The 24,578-nt window shown below is 31.4% G+C and overlaps 1 protein-coding gene and 1 long non-coding RNA gene across 4 annotated transcripts in view; one reads left to right on the plus strand and one right to left on the minus strand.

Moving 5' to 3' along the window:
• Positions 1-1,889: 1,889 nt before the first annotated feature.
• Positions 1,890-24,578, plus strand: part of LOC114335574 (monocarboxylate transporter 10) — a 208,131-nt gene continuing 185,442 nt past the window's right edge. For 2 of the 3 annotated variants that reach the window (XR_007698513.1, XM_050652809.1), the window contains exon 1: positions 1,892-2,315. Coding sequence is in view for 2 of the 3 variants with exons in the window: in XM_050652809.1 (XP_050508766.1) it covers positions 2,054-2,315 (262 nt within the window). In the remaining variant the exon portion in view is untranslated. Of the gene's footprint in view, positions 2,316-24,578 lie in introns of all 3 variants that reach the window. The other variant, XM_050652808.1, reaches the window with a different exon arrangement.
• Positions 9,044-11,617, minus strand: LOC126885971 (uncharacterized). Its single transcript, XR_007698514.1, has 3 exons — positions 11,278-11,617; positions 11,022-11,219; positions 9,044-9,223 (listed from the first exon to the last, which is right to left on the minus strand). It is a non-coding gene; the product is annotated as an uncharacterized LOC126885971 (long non-coding RNA).

The following is a 24,578-nucleotide window of genomic DNA, read 5'->3' on the forward strand; positions in this document are numbered from 1 at the left end:
AAAAATTCAGAAACTAAAGTCAAATCACGAGGATTGGCAAAAAATATTAAAAATTATTAATTTATATGCGGTGTAGTTCTTTGGCATGACATTTTATTTCATATAACTTCAGTCTCGAAAATGTTGAAACATGTAACTATAAATTTGTCAGATTCTGTACCTACAAATGTTGTCAGAAACTATAGAAAAAATGAAAAGTTACAGACATCTGGCTATGACCAAACGAAAATTACTGCTATTAAAATTGCAGAAAATCCTGATATAAATTATTAATAATAAAAGGCGTCAATATGATTACGAAAAATCTGTGGATGAGCTCTTTCCAGAGGAACACAAATTTAAATTAATTTTTTTTTTATCTATATTTTATATATTGCCATTAATTCTTTGATTGATCGATTTTCGCTTCTAGAAATTCATAAATAAATAATTTTTTGATGATATTTTTAAATTTAGGGAAATAAATGATAAATCACTAGAAAAATATTGTATGAATGGTCAATCAATACTTTCAATGGAAAAAGAATCGGATATACGTAGAGACAAATGATCTTTACGTAGGGCGTGATACGTAGAGACAAAGGGCCTGAAAGGGATACAGTACAGGCGGGCGCCTCTGTTTGGGGGGCACCAAAGAGTTTTTTCTGATGTTATACAAAGTACTAATTGAAAAAAAAACCGAAGTAAGTGCTGTGTCTTGCCAAGAATTTTTTTAACTATAGTCTTGATAGCTAGTGAGAAAGAAGCTTTTCAAAATTAAAAATTATTAAAAACTATTTACAAAGCTCCATAAGACAAACAAAACTAAAAAATTAGCATAAAATCTTTTAGGTAAATAGTCCTCACTAACTGCTACTTTAAATTATATGACACTACAAAATTAAAGTCAGAAGGGTAAAATTGTAATGTTTGTAAAGGCTATTTTTTTTATTTAGCTAATGCCTCGACAACTAATGGCCATTAGCATGGTAGGTACGGTAATTTTTTACAGTTAGGTACCTAGTGTCAAGTGTAGTGTGTGTTGAGTAAGTGTCTTGTTACTTTGCAAAGTCGACGTCATTGTCTTTGCAAAGAGACGCTAATTGTATCCGAACGTCTGCGGTCCCTCCGGTGGAGGGATGGAGGGAAATAAACGAAAAATTTCTGACTTTGGTGAGATTCAAACTCTCGACCATTCGGATTTTTCGATCCAAAGGTAGGTAAATGTAAATGAGCCAAAGGTAAATGCTATTTAATGTTAATACATATTTCATTTAATTTAAAGTATATTTTTTTAAATAAAAGTTGTCGTTCATTTTGTGCATTTGCATTTAATAAAAATAAAAGGTAAGTTTCAATAATATTTAAGGGGCGGCATTTCGAAGACTTGCATCATATTCAAAAAATGTACCGCACTGCTCTGAAAATGACCCAAAAAACCTAACAGAATATTTTCCGCAACAAAAAAGATGATCTTTTGAATTTGTTTCAAAAAACTGTTTAAACAATTTCTGTTCAAAAATTTCGCCGGCACCCTTCTAATTTGTTTAAAGGAGACATGTGTGAATAGGAATCCACAAAAAAACCGAATCAGAAAATTTTTCATACGGGGGTTGCCTCACAATATGGACTAATACTATGACCTGTGCCGTATTAAAAGAATGAAAATTTAAATCAATAATTATTTAAGTTCGTAGTTTTTGTTGTAATACCACGAAAATAAAAATTTTTTCTTCTTAATAATGGACCATATACCTACGTACAATGAAATGATGGATTATGAACTGATTATAGAATTATTTGAAAGTTTTTTACTGCGAGGGAAGTTTGGCAACGTCGCGGCAGCGGTATGAATGGATTTAATTAGTGACCACCGCCAACTAGACACTACAGTGTAATCCAATATTCCCCTCCCATGCAGCAAACTGACAGATAACCATGTGGATTTTGCGGTTTATATGCATTTGAATTTTCCTTTCTACCATTTCGTTCGCGTGTAGTGCGTTGAGCACGTGGATATTCCGTCAAATAAAACATTGTGATGTGCGAAGCCCGAAAATAGTTAGGTTAAGAAATGATTGAAGACGTTGAAAGTAGTTTAGTGTCGTCGAAATTAGAAGTTGTCAGTGGAAAACAACAGAATGGGGTTGGAAACCACGAAGAAAACAACAACAAACACCCCGCAGATGGGGGATCCAGGGCTTGGGTGATAATGTTGGCTTCGTTCTTTTGCAATGGAATATTATTCGGTGTCATCAATTCCTATGGTGTCCTTTATTCAGAATTCCACGATAATTTACTTAAAAGAAATGTTACCAATGCATCGGGAAAAGCAGGTAAGCTAAGTAGAGATAGTTTTCTATGCTATTTTTCTTGTGGCATTTTACTATATTGAATTGGAACTAATTAATTGTTAATTTATATTGTGAGAAGTGAGAACTTATTTCCAAAATATTCAAGTTTTTCTGGGTAGGTACACTGTAATATATACATACACACAGTGCTGTTTTTGTAACAATAGAGGTTCCGGTACGCAATGTTCCGGGTGTCTGGGGAGGGTTCATAATGGGGGTCTGCCCCGGGAAAACTTTTTAAATTTAGCCTCAATAAGGGCGTTTTAAAGCTATTTGGGAGCAAGGTAAAAATTCAGGAATTTGTCTATAATTTTGTTTTTTTTTATTTTTTGTCCCAAGAGGTTCCGGTACGAAGTACCGGCGCGTACCGTCACAAAAACAGCACTGCATACACATAGCTTCAAAAATCAAAAGTTTGCATCACCCAAAATTTTTAACATTAATATCACAAGATAAAGAATAAATTGACAATAATTCGACAATTTTTCGAAAACTTGTTGCCTGGTAATAGAAACGAGAGACCGAAGGACTCGAGTGACTATTGCCGAATGGAAACAAGTTTGAGAACAAAATTGGAGCATTATTTTCTTATTTATTCTTACTATCGTGCGATATTTGACACATTATTTTTTAATACTTAAATAAAAAATTCCAGTCTTTGTATAGAAATATTCAGTGACATTTATCCCAATTAATGCGACACACATTTTTCAACTTGTTGTGATGGTCACAATGAATGTGAGAGTATGGATTTGAGAGAAAAATAAAGACACTGTGTAATTGATGATTGTTCACAGTCAAAGTGAACAGCACAGTTTAGCAAATATTCAGACGAAGATATCAATAAAATATTAGTTAAAATTATTTATAGATACAGTTTTATTCATCAAATTATCTTACCGAAGTACACTCGAGCACTTAAAATTGCCGATTTGTGTTGTCCTGGTAACAATTTGACATTAGATGCAGAACTAAAAGATTATTACGGTTCATTTTCTTCAATGTGACAGTTGTCAAAACTAGGATACTCGTTGTAATTAAACAGAAACAAAATACCTAAAAATTATTCCCAGTGTAATACTTAATGTAGGTAGAATATTCCCGGCAGGGCCGCTGAGAGAGATGAGCGGGCCCCAGTAAGAAGTGAAGAGCGGGCCCGGCAAAAAGTGAAGAGCGAAAAAATTGTTAAATTTTTATAGAAATAAAATTATTAATAATAAATAAGAAACATTTCAAATATAACTTTTATTAAATTTTAACTATTTATAATGGGAAATAAGCCACAATATTATTAAAAAATGATTTTTATTAACGTTTCGACGCCCAAATCGGGTGCCGTTGTCAAAATACAAAATACTACTAACATAAACAAAAATGTTGTTGCTTAGTAAAAAAATTCTTCTAATAATTTATTTAATTTGACTCATTTATATCGGCAATTCAGATACATAATATGATACATTTTAAACTAGAAGACTTTAAAATGATATTGCCAATATTTATGAGTTGCGTTCCTGGGACGACTTTACTGAAAGATAGTTCACAAGGTATTTTATAAATACAATTCTTTGTCCTTTCTTGTTCATTGTTAGGTTTAGTTTTAGATAGAATAGATCTCAATGTGTTGGTTGTTTTGAATGTTGTTGAAATGTTGAATTTATTTCCTATTGATTTAAGTTTCTCGGATAGTCCTTTTATGTATGGTATTGATATTTTCCTCGTATTATTTCTTGTGAATGTTGTAGGATCCCGTTCTATGTTGTTCTGTTCCATTCGATCCATTCTTGACAATAGGGATGTTCACTAATTTTTAAATATAGTTAACTTCAATAGATTACAAGGTATATAAAAACGTAACAATCATAAAACTGTTTAAAAATGTATATTTTTTAAGATAAATGAGTTAATAATGTTGATTTTCTTGGAGGCTAGAAAAACGGTACCCTGCAGCGAGGCTACGGTCTGTGACGTCAGCAGTCGTAACGTCTTTGATCGACTAGTTTTGTATACTTATTTACTCAGTGTATTTGAATGTGCGCAGTTTTTTACGTATTTAATTATTAAAAATAAAGCCAAATAAGTGGTGTTTTGTTCCTGGGTGTGTAAATACATCAAAAAACAGTTCTGACAAGATTTTTATTACCGTTCCAGCCAATTTAAAACAGAAAAAGAAATGGTTTGTTGCAGCTAGAACTTAAAATAACTAACTTAAAGAACTAACTTAATAAAATAAACATTATAGAAGTTTTCCAGAGACTTTCGGCCCTTGGTAATAATGTAATTTTTCTTTCTGCATTTACATTTTTCAAAAATACTTATTAGTTTTCTCAGGATTCGAAAAAAATGAATGAATTTAAATAGCATTGGACCAAGATTTTGCACCTACCCCCTTAAAGAGTAAATGAAAAAGTTTCGGGACCTCAAATGTGTATTCCTTAAACTGGGATATTCCTAAAAACGGGATTCTAATAATACATACAGTAAAAGTAAACCTTGAAATAACTACATGTGGATGTAAGTATGACTTTATATTATATTAAAATTATTAATAATTTAGTGAAAAGATTGGTTGAAATGAAAATGTATAATACCCAAGTTCAAAAATATTTTTTACCTTGGAACAGTTGTCAACTCGAAATACGAAACAACCGAAATAAGATCTAGAGTTGAAAAGGACATAGCAACATTTAACAACATGCATGAGAAATATTTTCACCCATTGCGACATAATATCTCTCCCACTAAAAATGCGGCTGCTAAAATGTTATTATTTCCGGTCTTGCTATATGGCGCAGAGGCCTGGACAATAATGGAAACATTAATGAAAAAGCTAGAGGCATTCGAGATGTGGGTGTACCCACGTATCCTCAAAATATCCTGGGCGACCCACACCAACGTATAGGTATTGCGTCGAATGGGAAAACAAAAAGAAATCTCTTTTACAATTAAGAAATGAAATCTTAAATATTTCGGTCATATCATGAGGCATGATAAATATCGTATACTCCAACTGATAACGCAAGGTAAAATAGAGAGCAAACGCGGACCCGGAAGAAAGGACACTCATGACTTAAAAACTTACGCCAATGATTTGGACAAAAATCGATCGAGTTATTCAGAAACGCCTCAAATGAAATTAAAATTGCCATGATGATAGCCAACGTCCACAACGGACAAGGCACATGAAGAAGAATAAAAATATTTTTAATACACCTAACCAAGGTAAAGTAATAACCAGCCGATGTATGTATACAATATGCATGCGTACAATGCATGCATACAACTTTCTCTATTTTTTTTGTGGAGTATTAAGCATTTATTTTTTTAGCTTAAAGAAGACATGGAAAATTATATGGAATATACACTCAGTAAAGCTGTGGTAGATTTATTTCTTTACAAGATGCCAATAAATCATACACCATTGTTACATCTACACTACAGTCGGTAGTTTATATGAATCGGCTTTCTGAAAACCTTCTTCAAAATATGTCCTTACAAACAGTCTATCCACTTTAAACTAAACAAATTCACTATAAAACTCCACTTTAACCCTGATAAAACAAGAAGAGAACAAAATAAAATGACCTGAAACGTCAAACAGGTAAACAGTAACACTATGAGAATGGCGCGCATTGGGATAGTGATCTGAATGATGTCACCATTCAGAATTTCCGTTATCAAAATCACTTGCTTCCGTACAGTCATGATGTGAACTTGTCAGATAGAGCTCATTGGTACCTCGGGTGAAAAACATTGGATATCTTAATCATCCATGTTATAATTCACATCTTTGTCATATGTTCCGATGACGGATCAATTGTAAAGGGTTTTTACCCTGTTATTTTCACTTTGGTGGCTTGCATGCAGATTCTAAGATTGCACTGATGATGATCGGTCAACCGATCGAAAACTAGTTCTGTCTTTGATGTAGCCCTGTATAGGGATTTTAACAAATATACCTTTTATAAAGGATTTTATGTTTATATTTTTATAGCTTTTCAAGTTTTTTGATTGGCAAAGATATACTTAATTTTCGAAAAATCGCATAATTTTACCAAACCATTCTTAATGCTAGGCCAGCTAACCGATCCTGTTTCATTGTAGGTCCTGTTTCATCCTATAGGTCTCATAGCATTTTTTATGCGAGAAAGAAAAGTAAAGTAAGGATATTTTCCCTTTTGCGACTACCACCGGTAACGTGCTAAATATTCTTGACGCTATAACGACGTTAGAAAATAATGATTCCAATTTGGGATGTTTAATTTTATTAAGTAAATCTATTGGAGAAAGTTGAGATTCACAAAATATTCTCCTTGTATATCGCTCTATCGTCTTCTTTATAAAACTCGCGCAATATATTTTTTTTTTCTTAAAACATATTAATCTTAATCTCAATCTCAATATTATCTTCATCTCAGAATGTCCATAAAATGTTAAATAGCGAATGAATTTCAATTGACGCATTAAATCTTCTGGTTAAGTGGCTTATTATACAACTATGACAATATTAAATATTTCACAGCGAAATATTGCGTCAAATATTCGGGATCAAAATTATCAGTCGCCTCAATACTAGGCCCTAAATGTAACAAGAATCTACAGGTCGAGCAAGTCTCGTAAATTTCACGATTGCGAGCCACGCTTCACGCAACCGTGTTTGCGTACTTGTGTTTCGAGTTGCGTGGTCGTACGGAGTTATATTTACCAATTCGCGCAATCGTACTTGAGACGCTGTGTCAGGTGAGGTGTTTGAAAATTTGTGTAACTTGATTCTTGATTCTGTGGTGTGAAGGTGGTTAAACTTTTGGTTTATTTTTTTTTCGCAGAAAATTTTTAGATGAAGTAATTGTATGATGAAGATAACACAGAAAATACAAGAGGGCAGCATACTTTGCAAAACAACTGTTACAATTTGAAATCAACAAGTTGTTGTCTTGCAGGTAAAAAAAGTGACTTTTAAAAAAAATTATATCTTGGAAACTAAAAATTATTTTTATTTATAATTGAAACATGTAAAAGTATAGTACTCTCAAAAAAATTTCAGCCAAAAATATTCATTTTTGTAGAGTTGACTGCAATTTTTCGACAACAGCCCTTTTTTGCGGTGAGCAGCCTAAAAGTCCAGTCTCATCTGAAATCAAAGTTTCTTGTAGTTTATACCTCTGGCTAGTGAATGAACAAAGGATTTTTAATTAGATGAGGTCATTTTTGTTTTATAAAAAAAAACTACTTTAAAAATGAGAAAAATTGGGGTCAAAAATGTGTTTAAACTTATGTAAAATATTCAAATTTCATTTTTTTTAATTCCTTCGTTCATATTCTAGCCAGAGGTATAAACTACAAGAAACTTTTTGATTTCAGATGAGACTGGACTTAGTTATGCTGCCAACGCAAAAAAAACTTAAACTCTACAAAAATGAATATTTTTGGCTGAAACTTTTTTTGAGACTACCTTAAGTACTATACTTTTACATGTTCCAATTATAAATAAACATAAATTTTAGTTTTCGAGATATAATTTTTTTAAAAAGTCACTTTTTTTACCCACAAGACCTATGTAACCCCTTAAAAAAATGTTTCGAAGAATATGTTTGATGGCCAAGATGCATACATATATTTAGAAGGAAAGTTCCTGATTTCTGTAGTATAATACATAATACCAAAGAGGAAGTAGCCCTAAGCGCCGGACTCCACTTGCGATTTGTAGTTGTGAAGATTGAACACATTCTTTCAAATAGAAGTCAGTCCATGATTATTTAGTCACAAATGGATTGACTTGTATTTGAAACAATGTGTTCAATCTTCCTGATTACAAATCGCAAGTGGAGTGCGGCGGTAATAACACCAAAATATTCCATATAGGTCCATAGAAGGTACACAGACATTGAAAAATTCCTGGAATATCCCCGAAAACATGTTCCCTGAACATCCCAGGAAAATCCTGTGTCAGCATTTTAAACATTACCTGAATGTCTTATTGGAACATTCCATGAATGTCCACGAATGTTCTCTGGACATTCAAAATATATTTTGTAGACATTCCCTGGATATACCAGAAATACAGTGATGAGCGCTCTAATAACCGGCAAAATAGCACAAAAGATGTATTAAGTAGTGAGATAAAAAGACATGAAGCTAGTCGAGCTGGGAAATTTAGCGATATTAACTTATATATTTAGATTGTATTGATTGTGTACCACCTTCAGACGTATCAGACGAGTTTGGAAACTACCACTGTCACAGTGACAATTTTAGTTGACATACTCCTCCGATATGTGTAAAGGTGGGATCAATATAACGTAAATTTAAAGGTTAATTTCGCTAAATTTCCCAGCTCGACTAGTTTCATTTCTTTTTATCTCACAACTAAATATGTTGCCCATATTTTGCCGGTTATTAGGGCACTCATCACTGTACATCCTTGCTGATGTGACAATACCTCCTATCTGTTTTTTCATGAGTTTTGTATGAGAGATGGAAAAACATGTTTTAAGGTCACCTCCTGTGTTCATATGTAAGTTTTGACTTGTTTTGTAGTTCATAGATAGTTTAATTTACTACAAAACAAGTCAAAAAATATCATATGAAAACAGGAGGTGACCCTAAGACAAGTTTTTAGTCTCTCTCACAAAACTCATGAAAAAAAAACAGATAGGATGTATTATTACATCACTGACGATATGTGGCCATACCAAATAATACATCCTTGATAAATATAAACATTTTTATTGAACAAAATCTTTTCATACATTTTTTTAATGCAATTTACTGATATTCCTAAATATTTCAGAAAAATGTGTCACATTTGCTTTGTAAACCTTTCTTTTGCCTTTCGTAGCCATATTCCGTTTCCTTCCTGGTTTTTTGTAGACCACTTCTCTCAGCTGATTCTAAAAAAAAATAAAATAAATGGTAATTTTTCTATCCTTTACAATTAACAATCAGAAGAAATATTATTTACAGATAATGATATGCATAATAATAATAGGTTTGCTCTAGCATCAGTTTCAAACAGTTTGAAACCATCAGCGAATAGTGGACCAGCGCGAGTAGAGGGGATCGCACTGGTGACTGTATTATGTTCTTTTACTGACCAACTGTTTGCTGACGGTTTTTGACTAGTTTGACTGTTTGCTAGAATAAACCTAATAATAATGAATATTTTGTATTTTGACAATGACATCTGATGTGGAAGTCAAAACATTAATAAAATTATTTTTTCAAGTTAACTTTCACATGCGCGTCTTAAAATTGTACTTTTAATACTTATATCATAAATAACTATTAAAACTATCTTAAGAGGAAACAGTATCGATCAACAGGTAGCGAAAATGTGTTCCAAGATTGCGGCTGTAATTTTGAATATTTTTTCGAGATATTTGGCACACATATTCTTAATATAATAAAGAATGGCGGTACAGAGCCCAATTTGAAAAATATATTAATATGTGGAAATTACTCTGTAATTAAATACAATATAAAAAAAACGAGCTTGTACCGCCATTAAGAAGAACAAAAAAATACACTTTCTTCAAATACAACTTTTTTATCCGATTTTGTGTTATTTTGGAACTACTAAAATGTTTTATTTCATTAGTAGTTCCAAAATTACACAAAATCTAGGCATCGGATAAAAAAGTTTATTTGAAGAAAGTGTATTTTTTGTTCTTCTTAATGGCGGTACAGGCTCGTTTTTTAAATATTGTATAATTACAGAGTAATTTCCACATATTAATATATTTTTCAAATTGGGCTCTGTACCGCCATTCTTTATTATTTTACGAATACGTGTGCCAAATACCTCGAAAAAATATTCAAAATTACAGTGGCAATCTTGGAACACGTTTTGGCTACCTGTTGATCACTACTGTATTAACTTAAAACATTGTAATTTGCTAAACCAGTATATTTTACTCTACTACTACTACTCTACTAGCTACCTCATTTTCCAGTTTCTAAAGACTTGTTTACATGGGTAGAGTTTTGAGGAGAGTAGAGTAGCGGTAGTACTCAACCAAAAATGGCTTGATACCATTCACATGAGGAGAGTACAAGTATAGTACTGATGCTAGTATAGTGAAACCGATTTTTGTATTTTTAAACACTCTTGATTATAAGTGCACCTTAAATTCTTAATTTTTTGCTTAAGCTCGTTTACTCCAAAGCCCCCTTTGCCATTCTTTCGACGATTTCATCCTCCGCAGCTTGCTGCAAACTTTTATTTCTGTAGTATACACTACCTAAATTCCATAAACACTGGTATTCGCCGTATTATAGCTCTACAAGTTTTTAAGTTTCATCTTCGGTGAACTTCATTTTCACTATTTACACAAAACACAATTCCAGCCAGAATGACAGCGCCCCCATGTACTCTCCTACCTACTCTATTCTGCCATAATTGAGCGTGTTCCATGGGTAGAGTGTGCAGCCGAGTAGACATTTTGGCAGTAGTGGTGGTCATAGAGTAGTTACTTTGCCATAGGTTGCTAGTCACTCTACTTTAACTCCAACTATACACTCTACCAGCTATTCTACTGTGCTGAGCATTTTTACAGGTAGAGTTACTCTACTCTATCAAGTACTTGCATCATTACTCTACCCGTGTAAACAAGTCTTAAATCTACTGAATGAAAATCTACTTAATCTTAATCTACTCTTAATGAAAAATGTCTAAAATCATTTACCCACCTAGTATTATTGTAGAATTTAAGACAGTCCAGTGCCTTATAAATAATTTCAATATGAATATTTTTTCCTTTAATTCTCCTTTGATACCACTCCATTTTAGATTTTGGGGAACTTATTTCATTGTGTTTATAGCCCATATTTATTGAAGGAATCTGGAGATTGTTATTATCGATTAAGTCGGCTGGTTTTCCTATTTTCCTATAAGATTAAAATGTTAACATCTTCAAAAATCGTTACTGTTGTAATTGTAACTTACCAGATATAAAATGATTACAGCAGACAGGACAGGAAAATTTTCATTTCGCTAGTAAAACCTGTACATTGTATTGCATTTAACCATTGTTGTCTCTCAGATACCTTATTTAGTTCAGTTTAAAAGTGAACTTTATCTTGACTTTACAATTACTTTGCATTTCACACTTCAAAACACAACACCAATGAAGCATATTATCTTTCTAAATTAATACTTCCAGAGAAGATGTTAAATTAATCTTTGTACAACACAAAATTACAAAGAAATACAACTAAAATTATCTAAAACTCATGAAGAACAGATAGAATAAGATTTATCTTTTACACCCAGTAGCCATATTGAGAATAGTAGACCTTCATTATTATGAATCAGTAGAAACGATTATATTTAAATTTGGTAAATATAACTCCGCACGACCACGCAACTCGAAACACAAGTACGCAAACACGGTTGCGTGAAGCGTGGCTCGCAATCGTGAAATTTACGAGAATTGCTCGACCTGTAGATTCTTGTCTAAATGTATTTCAAAATAAACGTCATATTAAGTATAGCTGAGTATTAACTAAACGCATTATGCACATAAAGTGAGGAGCAAAAAAAAATGGGAAAAATTACGTCTTTGGTCTGGTCGATGCCGGGCCCCTTACATCGCCGGGGCCGGGTCCCGGTAAAATGTACCGGCTGTACCCCCCTCTCGGCGGGCCTGATTCCCGGTAGGCATAGTAATAATCTGATTGGACGGAATTAAACACGTGATGAAAAATCTTACTACACGGAAGTTAAAATCATTAAAAATTAATCTTCTTCTTCTTCTTTTTGTATAGACATGACTCTGTCTGTTTTTTCAATGTAATGTGCCTCTAACAATTTGTCGTTCTATTGTTTTCGTGGTCTTCCCACTGATCGTTTTCCTATTGGGGAACCGTCTCTCGCTGTTCTGACTATCCTATTTGTTGTCATTCGGCTTATATGGTCATTCCATTCTATTCTTCTGTTTCTTACCCAGTTATTAATGTTATACACCTTGCATCTCCGTCGTATATCTGTACTTCTAGCTTTGTCCCATAGAGTCTTACCATCGATTTTTCGAAGGGTTTTCATCTCCGCTGTTTCGAGCAATCTTTTTATCCTCTCTGTTATAAACTACTGTTATATCTAATAGATAGTTTATAAAAAAATATCATAACGTTGACAGATATTTTCGTACTGTTTTTTTTGCAAGGTTCGAGCTCTATTATACAGGGTGTAACAAAAATACAGGTCATAAATTTAATCACATATTCTGGGACCAAAAATAATTCGATTGAACCTAACTTACCTTAGTACAAATATGCACATAAAAAAAGTTACAGCCCTTTGAAGTTACAAAATGAAAATCGATTTTTTCCAATATATCGAAAACTATTAGAGATTTTTTATTTAAAATGGACATGTGGTATTCTTATGGCAGTAGTATATTAATAAAAAATTATAGTGAAATTTGGACACCCCATAAAAATTTTATGGGGGTTTTGTTCCCTTAAACCCCCCCTAACTTTTGTGTACGTTCCAATTAAATTATTTTGTGGTACCATTAGTTGAACTAAATATTTTTAAAACTTTTTTGTCTCCTAGAATTTTTTCGATAAGGCGGTTTTTATCGAGTTGCAACTTCTTTTTTAATATGTTTACATAAAAATTTTATTGGGGTTTTGTCCCTTTAAACCCCCCAAATGTTTGTGTACGTTCCAATTAAACTATTGCTGCTATACCATTAGTTAAACACAGTGTTTTTAAAACTTTTTTGCCTCTTTGTATTTTTTTGATAAGGCATCTTTTATCGAGATGTGGATCCTTTTTTAATATGGTTCAAAATATACCTAAAAATGTAAATCAAAAATAAATGTTCATATTATTACCAAGTTTCCATAATCGTACTTAACCATATACAAATATGTGGTGGATTTGAAAAATATTCAAAATATCTCGATATAAACTGATTTTTCGAAAAAGTACTGAGAGGCAAAAAATTTTTTAAAACATTGTGTTTAACTAATGGTACTACAATATTAATTAAATTGGAACGTACACAAAAGTTTGGGGGGGTTTAAAGGAACAAAACACCCATAAAATTTTTATGGGGTGTCCAAATTTAACTTTAGTTTTTTCTTAAGATACTACTGCCATAAGAATACCACATGTCTATTTTCAATAAAAAATCTCTAATAGTTTTCGATATATTGGAAAAAATTGTATTTCATTTTGTAACTTCAAAGGGCTGTAACTTTTTTTAAGTGCATATTTGTACTAGGGTAAGTTAGGTTCAATTGAATTATTTTTGCTCCCAGAATATGTGATTAAATTTATGACCTGTATTTTTGTTACACCCTGTATAATACTAAAATAACAATAAAGGTTTCGAGGACTGAGGAGCACTCCCGAATCATGATTTGCAATGTATAAACTTTGTAAATCATGATTTGGGAGTGATCCTGGTAACATTCAACGTGTCTTGGTTTGTTTATTTCTAGTGCATCTGTATTGTGATTGTGATTATAGTATAATACTGCTAATAAGTCGATCATTTATTTCCTGTGGCAGATTGACCCATTCTTCTCTACAGACAAAAGTTCATGAAGGGCTCTATAAGGATTCCTTCGGGCATGAACAGCTCTGGAGAGCACATATCATGCATGTTTAATGGGGTTCATGTCTGAAGACATCACAGGCTACTCTAAACGGCGAATACCTTTTGTCCCACCAAGATAGTCATTAACTGCTTGGGTCCTATATGGACGGGCGTCATATTAGGCTATTGATTATGTATTTTAGAAAGGAACTACAACTTTAACGGGGTTTTATTGTTTCATATAGTCGATGGACCTCTAAATATGAAAAAACCGCGGAGTGCTACCCTTTAAGTGTGCGTTTTTGAGGAAGGGGTGAATTAGTCCCTAGGCACAGGGCGAATTAGGGTGAGTTCTATACACTTTTAGTATAAACACGTCTAAAGAAAAATTGTTCCAGGTTAAATTTACTATCGAAACATCACATCTTAATGTCAAAAATATTTTTTTTACAAAACTATATTCAAAAGAAAGCAAGAAAAAAACACGAAAGATAGCAATTCTGTCTTTTGTCCCATAACGTTGTTCCATGGGGATATAGGTATAGGTATTGCTTCAAAGAAAAAAAAACTTCCATCCTTCCTCTTTAAAATGGCGTTTAGTAGAAGTCTCTATCATTTATAGTTTCTAAAATATGATTTTTCAAAGTTTGCCACTCACAGCGATTTTGGCCCATTTTCCTTGTTACTGCTCAAATATTGTTCTGTAACTTCTCTACGTAGCTTTAGGTATATGAAATGTTACATTTAATAGGAAGAAAAGTCAATTACCTTTAAAATGGTCTATTATAGAAGGCTATATGATGTATGACTATTTTTAAGCAAAATATGGTTGTTTTCAAAGTTTTATACTTTTAATGATTTTTGATATATTGTATGATTATTTTTAAATTTCTCATAACTTTTTTATTATACAGGGTGTCCCGAAAAGATTGGTCATAAATTGTACCACACATTCTGGGACCAAAAATAGTTCGATTGAACCTAACTTACCTTAGTACAAATGTGCTCATAAAAAAAGTTACAGCCCTTTGAAGTTACAAAATGAAAATCGATTTTTTTCAATATATCGAAAACTATTAGAAATTTTTTATTGAAAATGGACATGTATCATTCTTATGGCAGGACCATCTTAAAACAGAATTATAGTGACATTTGTCAACCCCATAAACAATTTATGGGGATTTGGTTCCTTAAACCCCCCAAACTTTTGTGTACGTTCCAATTAATTCATTATTGTGGTACCATTAGTTAAACAGAAAGTTTTTAAAACTTTTTTGCCTCCTAGTATTGTTTCGATAAGCCATTTTTTATCGAGATGCGGCTTCTTTTTCAATATATTTACGTAAAAAATTTATGGGGGTTTTGTTCCTTTAAACCCCCCAAATGTTTGTGTCCGTTCCAATTAAAGTATTATTGTGGTACCATTAGTTAAAGACAGTGTTTTTAAAACTTTTTCCTCTTAGTCTTTTTTTCATAAGTCACCTTTTATCGAGGTGTAGCTTGTTTTTCAAAATATACCTAAAAATGTAAATTATAAATAAATTTTCAGATTATTAACAGGTCTGTATAATCGTACTTAACCATATACAAATACGCGGTGGATTCGACAAATTTTCAAAATATCTCGATAAACACTGACTTATCGAAAAAGTACTAAGAGGCCAAAAAGTTTTAAAAATATTGCGTTTAAGTAATGGTGCCACAATATTAATTTAATTGGAACGAACACAAAAGTTTCGGGGGGTTTAAGGGAACCAAACCCCCATAAAATTTTTATGGGGTGCACAAATTTCACTTTAATTTTTTTTTAAGATGTTGCTGCCATAAAAGTGCCACATGTCCATTTTCAATAAAAAATCTCTGAGAGTTTTCGATATATGAAAAAAAAAACGATTTTCATTTTGTAACTTCAAAGGGCTGTAACTTTTTTTGTGTGCACTGTTGTATATAGGTAAGTGAGGTTCAATCAACCTATTTTTGACCTCAGAATCTGTGGTATAATTTTTTTGTGAATTTTTTTCGAAGCTATGGTACAATTATTTTATTTTTAAATTAAATAAATATATTAAGTACAATTCAAAGAATATTTAGAAAAAAATTCAATCCAGAATATTGAAAAGTAAGCCATTGGTGACAAATTTTGACAGGCAGCTCACAAAAAAATGGATTTTGCGGTGGACATCAGAACTCGTCACTAGATCATACGAAACAAAAAATTCAAAAAGATTTAATTAGCTTATGAGTTTCACGAGGTCACAACGTCGAGTTTTTTTTTATTTTTAATGATTTTTTAATTTTTGGTATCACTCAGAAATCAAAAAAATGAAATTTTTGGTAAAAATTTTGTGAAAATCAACAGATTTATTATTGTTGAACAAAAAATAAGCAAAAAAAGAAAAATATCTCGACGTTGTTACCTCATGAAATGCCTCAAGAAAATCTGTGCAAAATATCAGGTAGATCGGCCGAGTAGTTTTTCAGTTACTATGTCCACCGCATTTGAAAAAGCAGTTTTGAGAAAAATGAGTTTAAAGTTTTGACAACTGCATCTTCATCTTGTTATTTGTCTGCCAAATCGTAAAGTGATGCACATTGGAATATGTTTTTTGAATCGAGGAGTAATCTACAAAAGAGAAGGCGAACAGTTGTTTAACGTTTCTCACTACGCTCAAGTGTGCGGGGCCTCGATTTTTGACCCTTCGCTTCGTTATCGAACGTATTCACTACGTATACTAAACAGATACGAAGCGAATACGTTCGATAACGAAGCGAAGGGTCAAAAATCGAGACACTGGCGCGAAGTCGCGGCAAAGCGAATCGAAGGTAGAGATATTCAACACGCTGTATCTCTGGTAATTTTACTCCGATTATTTTGAAATTTTCAGAAAGTATGCACTTTTATTTGAAATATTAAAAAAAAAATTAAATATTTCAAACCATACCCCCCCTTAAAATGGTGTATTGTAAAAGATTCTAGGACTATTTTTAAACAAGATATGCTTTTCAAATGTGACATATACACATGCAATAGGTCCCACTAAGTTGGAACCATATGGAAAACTTTTTTATTATTAACCATTTAAAAAAATTATTCTGTATAAAATGCTCTGCATAGTCTAAAACCTAAGATGAAATCATCACATATAAAATTTTATCAATACCTAGTGTACGAGGTATGTTAATAAATGTGAATTTCGCTCAAGAGTAAAGTACCGTTATATTTCACAATATCGAAAAGTGTTATTAAGAAAAGTTATTTGGAATTAAAAATTATGTTATAATATGCAATTATGTTCTTCTAATTGAAAAAAATAAAAAAAAATTAAAATTTTTCTCAAATTACGGATACCCTTGGATATCCTACGGATATCTTGTTTAAAAATAGTTCTAGAATTTTTTCAATACACCATTTTAAAGTAAAGAAAATAAGCTTCCTTTTATTCCACAATATGTATACCAAAATGTACAAGAAAAAAAGTCACACTGAGGAAAAAAAATAATAATTAAAAATATCAAAAATCATTAAAAGTATAAAACCTTGAAAAAACATAACTTGTTTAAAAAGAGCCGTATAGTCTTATACAATGAACCATTTTAAAGGTAATTGACTACTCTTTCTACTGAATGTACCATTATATATACCTAGAGATGCGTAAAAAAGAGTTACAGAACAATGTTTGCGAAATAATGGGGAAAATGGCCCAAAAATATATTGATATACGGAGGATTTAACGATGTGATCTTACACCATTTATTTGGTATGTAAAATATATATATATATATATATATATATATATATATATATATATATATATATATATATAATTATTTAAGATAATTATTGTTGTTTACTTATAGACCAGGGCGGATCGGTTTTGAGGTGGATGTGAGAGGTGGCATTAGCAAAGTTAGGTGACAACTTCAATAATTATAATTGATTTATGCTCCTTCTCAAATATGCCCGGAAGATTAATAAAAAAATTTAAATATTTAAAAATTTCGAAAAATATCGATTTTTATCTACTTTCATTGCTTATAACTTTAAAACGATTAATTTTGGAAAAAAGTCGTAAGGAAAGAAAATAAAGATAATTGCATTTTGTATAATATACGACCGGTTTAAAATGTCTTAAATTATTACCCTTTCTGCAAAATAGCAATAAACAGAAAATAAGGGGCAAAAAAGACTGTTTTTATTCAATGTTTTTCAAACACTCTGCTTGCACTTAGAACCCTCATAATTCGCTTAGAAAATTCTTACAACCGATTTTGCATAATAATTTTGTAATCTACATTTTTTTAAAAAAGTTCAAATTTCTAAAAATCTTTTTGAACAAAAAGTAGATTATTTAGAAGTTTGCTAATTTTCTTTACATATAAAGAGATTCTCTACCTATCTAATACACTTTACAGAATTAAAATCGGATTTAAGCGGCCTCAGCACTGTTTTAAAGTTATAAACAATGTTTTGAATTGTAGACAAATACAGTGAGGACGTTTGAGTTTAATAAATGCATTTTCTTGAGAATGGGCGACTCTGGAGATAAATCCCGAAACAGATCGATTTTAATTTTTGGATTATAATTTTTTGGCATAAATATCATACTAGTGACGTCATCCATCTGGGTGTGATGACGTAACCTAAATATTGGAATTAATTTAATTCAAAAAATTTTTTTTAATTCAAACCCTGTATAAATATTTATGTTAATGTTTATATTAGTGAATACAAAATTGAATAGCCTTTCGATGGAGCTATCACAAGGCACCTATTCTCATTAAAAAAAATCATCGATTACGTCATCACACCCAGATGGATGACGTAACTAGTATGATATATATACCAAAAAATTAGAATTTAAAAATAAAAATCAACCTGTTTCGGGATTTATCTCCAGAGACGCCTATTCTCGAGAAAATGAATTTATGCCAACTCAAACGTCCTCACTGTATTTGTTTATAAGCCAAAATATTGTTTATAACTTTAGAACAGTGCTGAGGCCGCTTAAATAATCCATGCAGAAGTTGAGTGACAAAACTTGAAATTTAGCTTTTTAATCAAGTTTATATTAAAATATAGAATACAAAGAACAAAATGTTTTATAGAAAAAAATGTTGCAACTTTTAATTTTAAGAAAAACATGATTTCATTTTTTTTATTTTTAGGGTAAAATTGCAATTTTGAGACAATGTTCCCCCACTTAAAATTAAAAATAAACCCCACTTTCGTTTTCAACACGATCAAAAACATAAAGTATGACCAAAATTAGCCATTCACCACACCGTGGTCAGTATCTAGAGAAATAAGCGTTTTTTTGGGGGAAGTGCTACTCGTATGTAAAGTCGCATAATTTTTTTTCTATTGTATATTTTGACCTAAAATTTTCTAGAAAAATGTTTCTTGACTAATGTTTTAATACTGTGTTATTTAAAATTATAAACTAAAAGGTTTGTCACTAAACTTTTTTAAGTAAACATGAAACTAACGAAATCTGACGACAAAATGTTTAAAAATTAACAACTCCTCTTTTAATTTGTTTTAAATAAATAAATTTTAAAGGAAATATTTACAGCAACCAGAGATACAGTCAGAAAAATTGAAGAATACCCATGAACGATCACATCAAGCACTTATTTTGCATTTGCTGTCTTTTTCTACAAATAACAAACGTTTGTCATAGAAAAAGATAGTAAATACAAAATAAGTGATTGATGTGATCGTTCATGGGTATTCTTTCATTTTTCCGACTGTACAGTGAGTTAAAGTTGAAAAATTATCGAAATTGATTTTTCGCATGTTTGCATAAAATTTGAATTTTGAACATGTTCCACCAATTTTACATAAAAGTAAAACATCCGGATTCAGCGACCTCGAAAACAGAAAGAATGACCAAAATTGGTCATTCACCTGAAAGTTGATTTTCGTGGTCGGTATAACGTGATTTTAGGGGTTGCTGCCGCTCGCCTAATAGTCGGAAAAATGAAAGAGTACCCATGAACGATCACATCAATCACTTATTTTGTATTTGCTATCTTTTTTATAACAAACGTTTGTTATTTATAAAAAAAAGACAGCAGATACAAAATAAGTGATTGATGTGATCGTTCATGGGTATTCTTTCATTTTTCCGACTGTATTAACAAAGAAACTCGTGAAATACTTGATTATTGAGAAGTTCTGAGAAATAGTTATTTATGTACCAAGTCAGTAAAGTGACTCTTTATCGAACGAGTCTGATATTATGAGCCGAGCAAGCCTAGTGAGCGAGGCGAATAACAGACGAGTTCGATAAAGAGTCTTTACTGACGTGGTGCATACAAAAGTTTATCGCCAATCATAAAAAACATTAACACTTACTAAATTACATCCTAATGAAAAAGAGTGTGTGTGTACTTGGTACGCACGTAAGACGTTATACTTCTATTATTTTGGTTTCAACGAAATAAATATATTTTAAACAGTTAATAGTATTTTTATTTAAATATTAAACCAATTTTAACACTTAAAATAAAATACCAAAAATTAAAAATACCGTTACTAGTTACGTTATGTTTATGAAGTGTTGCTTCGTTCCCGCAGCGCAGTTGCTTTTCCCTTAATGAATAGTAGAAAATCTAAATAAATATATTTGCTAACAAATTATCATTAATATCTGTCACCGTCCTATATAGGGTGAGGCAGATAACTGGCCTATTAGAAATATCTCGAGAACTAAAGGCAACAGAATCATGAAAATTGGAATAAAGGGGTTTTGAAGGATGATCTATTAAATGAAAATATTTTCATCTCTTTGCAACTTCCGGTTATACCGGAGGTTGCTTATAACTTCGTTTTTTTAAACGGGACACCCTGTATATTTTTACATTTTTGGATTCTCCTCAATATCTTCTTTCTTAGAATATGAGATTTTGTAATATTATACAGGGTATTTTAAGAGATATTTACGTTTTTTTATTAATTTCGTAGCAAAATTCACACCTTGTAGAATTGTAATAGTTTGACATTAAAAACTCTGCTTACGTTCAAGTGATTTTTAATATAGTCTACTATTGTTAAGAATCATTAGTATAGCTAATTTTGAAATTTTCGTATACAGGGTTGGTCGAAACTCGGAATGAATATTTTCTGAGTTTTCTTAAATGGAACACCCTGTATTTTAGTATTGTAATGAAATGATATTTCATGGTACTTTTTTATTTTACAAATATTCCCTATACCTAACTGCTTTAATTTGTGAGTTATTGGTGATTCAAGCTAAACATTAATTTCAACAAAAAATACGTAAAATTTTATTAGGTTAGCCGTGAAAATATTCAATCACAAATAATTTTTCAGAAATAAATACATATTAATCCAGACTGATCCTTAAAATTACCAATAATGGTTTAGCTATCAAAATACCTACGTAGTTAAGATTATTAGTGCGATTAACAATTAAGCACAAATTAAAGCAGTTAGGTATAGGGAATGCTTAAGAAATAAAAAAGTACCATAAAATAGAAAATACTCATTCCGAGTTTCGACCAACCCTGTATACTAAAAGTAGACTATATTAAAAATCATTTGAACGTAAGTAGAGTTTTAGATGTCAAACTACTACAATTCTACAGGGTATGAATATTGCTACGAAATTAATAAAAAAACGTAATTATCTTTTAAAATACCCTGTATAACATTACAAAACCTCATATTTTTAGAAAGAAGACATCGAAGAGAATCCAGAAATGTAAAAATATACAGGGTGTCCCATTTCAAAAAACGAAGTTATAAGCAACTTCCGGTATAACCGGAAGTTGAAAAGAGATGAAAATATTTTCATTTAATAGATCATCCTTCAAAACCCCTTTATAACAACTTTCATGATTCTGTTGCCTTTAGTTCTCGAGATATTTCTAATAGGCCAGTTATCTGCCTCACCCTGTATACATATAATCGAATTAACAAAAACACCTTTTCATAATATACAATTTGTATTTGCATTACTACAAAACTTAAAAGATTTTAAGAATTTTATTAATTTTAGACGAAATAAAAATTTCGTATGACAGTAATGACGATGACAGAAAGCTTTTGCATGATGGCTGATTCCGATGTTTAATCGTTAGTTGTTATGTTATCAATATTGAATAAGTACACTTCGCGTCAAAAAAAACTGGTACAACTCTTATAACCGAAAATCGTGTTTTTCAAGTTGTGTAAGTTGATCTTGTCACAAGTGTCATTCCAATTTCTAGGGCAACGTTGCCAGTTCAACGAAAATATTATATCAAACTAGGTAAAAACGGGGCTGTGCGACAGACCACATTTTTTAATATACTAAAAACTAAAACAATTGTAATTTTCCGTCATCTCAATTAAGTATCCATATCATTGATTCGTGTTTTATTATAATTTATGAAAATATTTCAATTCAAAAATAATGATAGATAATAAATCTTGACATGACTTTAAATTATTATGTTTAATGTCAAATGACAATGACAAAACTGCATTAAGTTGTGTAGAATAAATAAAACATACTGGAAAAATTAAAAACTCAATTTGAAATTAATACAAAATGAATAACTTTTACAATTCGAAATATACATTTTAAATGTTATTTTTTTGTATTTAGATTTAGTGCAATTCCGTTATTTGTGATGGCAACGACGAAGTGATTCACGAACAATAATTGTCAGTCTGAACACAGGTTTACATTGGGAAAAAAAGTGTACCAGTTTTATATGACGCGAAGTGTACCTAATTACTATAGTCTATTTTTTAACCGGGAGGAGTAAACTAAAAAGACAGATTCACTCCCAAGAAAGTCACTAGAATAATAACCAAATACATCTTCTTTTTTGGTTGATCTAGTCGACCTTCAACGGTAATCCATAAATGTTATATTAAATTAATATGTCGCTAAAGAGTTCCAAAAACAACTTCTTTTTATATAAAAGCAGACTAACAATTTAAAAACTAAAGGAATAACACAGAAAACATAAAAATCGCCCATATAACTTAATTAACCTATGAAACGTCACTAGTGTCAAAATTTGATAAATGTCATTAGTGTCAAAATTTTATAACAGTGGAGTAAACTAACCGTGGAGTAAACTTGCCTGCGGTTGGACCAATTACAAACAAGCAATACAGCGCGGTAAATTTGAATCACTCCTCTTGGTTACAAAACAAACAATAAATCTGTAAAGTTTTGATTTATGTTTTATGAATATAATTGCAAAATACTACAGAAGTTCACTTTCTGACATAAATTTAATTAATAATAACGTAAATTTTGTACAATATTTTTAATAATTAAAGTAAATAAATTTTAAGTTCACTCAAATAAATATACTGCCATCGACCACTTACATTCAATCTCAGTTTATTTTGATTAATCGCGGCAGGTAAAGTAAAATTCTTCTTTCAGTACAATAAAGTGTTACTTAACTGCCGCAAATGGCGTCAAATGAGTACAATAATGAATGACTTTAGTGACGGTTGGCGATAAACATATTTCCCTGGACTATTACATTCCGCGAGTGATTCACGGAAAAGCGTGGGCTACAGGTTTGACAGTACTGATAAGATAAGATATATTATTATTACGACTTAGCGTCAAATTCATATCGAAGCAATGACATCACAATTATGTAAATTAAGTTGCTTAATATTTATCTGATACATATTCCAATTTCGTCAGGGATTAGTTACCTACAATAATTTGTGTATTACTTCTGTATTTTATATATTTTTTCTACAACCGTGTTAAAAATGCAATTTTTAGCACTCCATACGAGCGTTAAAAATGCTACTTTAAGGCACTAGTGCTTTAAAATTTTTGTGGCACTGCAATTGAGGAGTTTGCTGTAAGAAGGATGCAGCTCCATATTTAGACCGTTTTGGGTGGAAACTTATTCCATTATTAAAAAAAATTGGCGGATTGACTGGTATAAGAACGATGCAGATCCGATAATAAATAAAGGAATTATACGTCTTTATGGATATGCCTCCTCGGTCATTTGGTGCAAGAAGGGTGCAGCTTCGGACCTGCATCCTTTTTGCACCAAACGATTGTGAATGTTCGGTGATTTTCGTGGAATGAAAGGTCATCTTCTGTTGGCGCTGGGCCGGCAGGGCAGCTGATTTGTTTTGACTTGTTTGTCGCTATTATTACTGCGTGGCTTTAAGGTAGATGGATGAAGGATGTGCTTGTCCGTGTGTTTTATGTTTTATTTTTACTTTCTGAATGCTATTTTTTGACACAAATCTGTTTTTTTCTTATTGGTGTAGTCGGCAAACCATAGTCGTTTGATTGTTGTAACCGAATAAAAGAGTTTTTGTTGGGAATTTGTTTTTTTTTTTCAAAAATAGTGGTAAAGAAGCATTATTTCACGTGTTTGGTGCAAGAAAGATGCAGCTCCAACTTTTTTTCAATTTTTTTATTTATTTTTTCAAAAATTATCTACTTCAAAATAGTCTCAAGTATTGACTAAATCTGTTTGTCATCGATTGATATTATGTCTTTCGGGTTAAAATAAAAACTTTTATTAAAAAACAGTTTTTTTCAATTTTCCAACAATTACCAAATATGGAGCTGCACCCTTCTTACAGCAAACTCCTCCATTCGTATTGACCGTATAGGAATTTTTGATGTAATGTCAAAAAAATATAAAAATGGAATGTCAGTCAAGTTCAAGTAAAAGTTTTTGT

Source organism: Diabrotica virgifera, chromosome 6 (genome assembly GCF_917563875.1).
Source record: "Diabrotica virgifera virgifera chromosome 6, PGI_DIABVI_V3a".
Lineage (NCBI taxonomy): Eukaryota > Metazoa > Arthropoda > Insecta > Coleoptera > Chrysomelidae > Diabrotica > Diabrotica virgifera.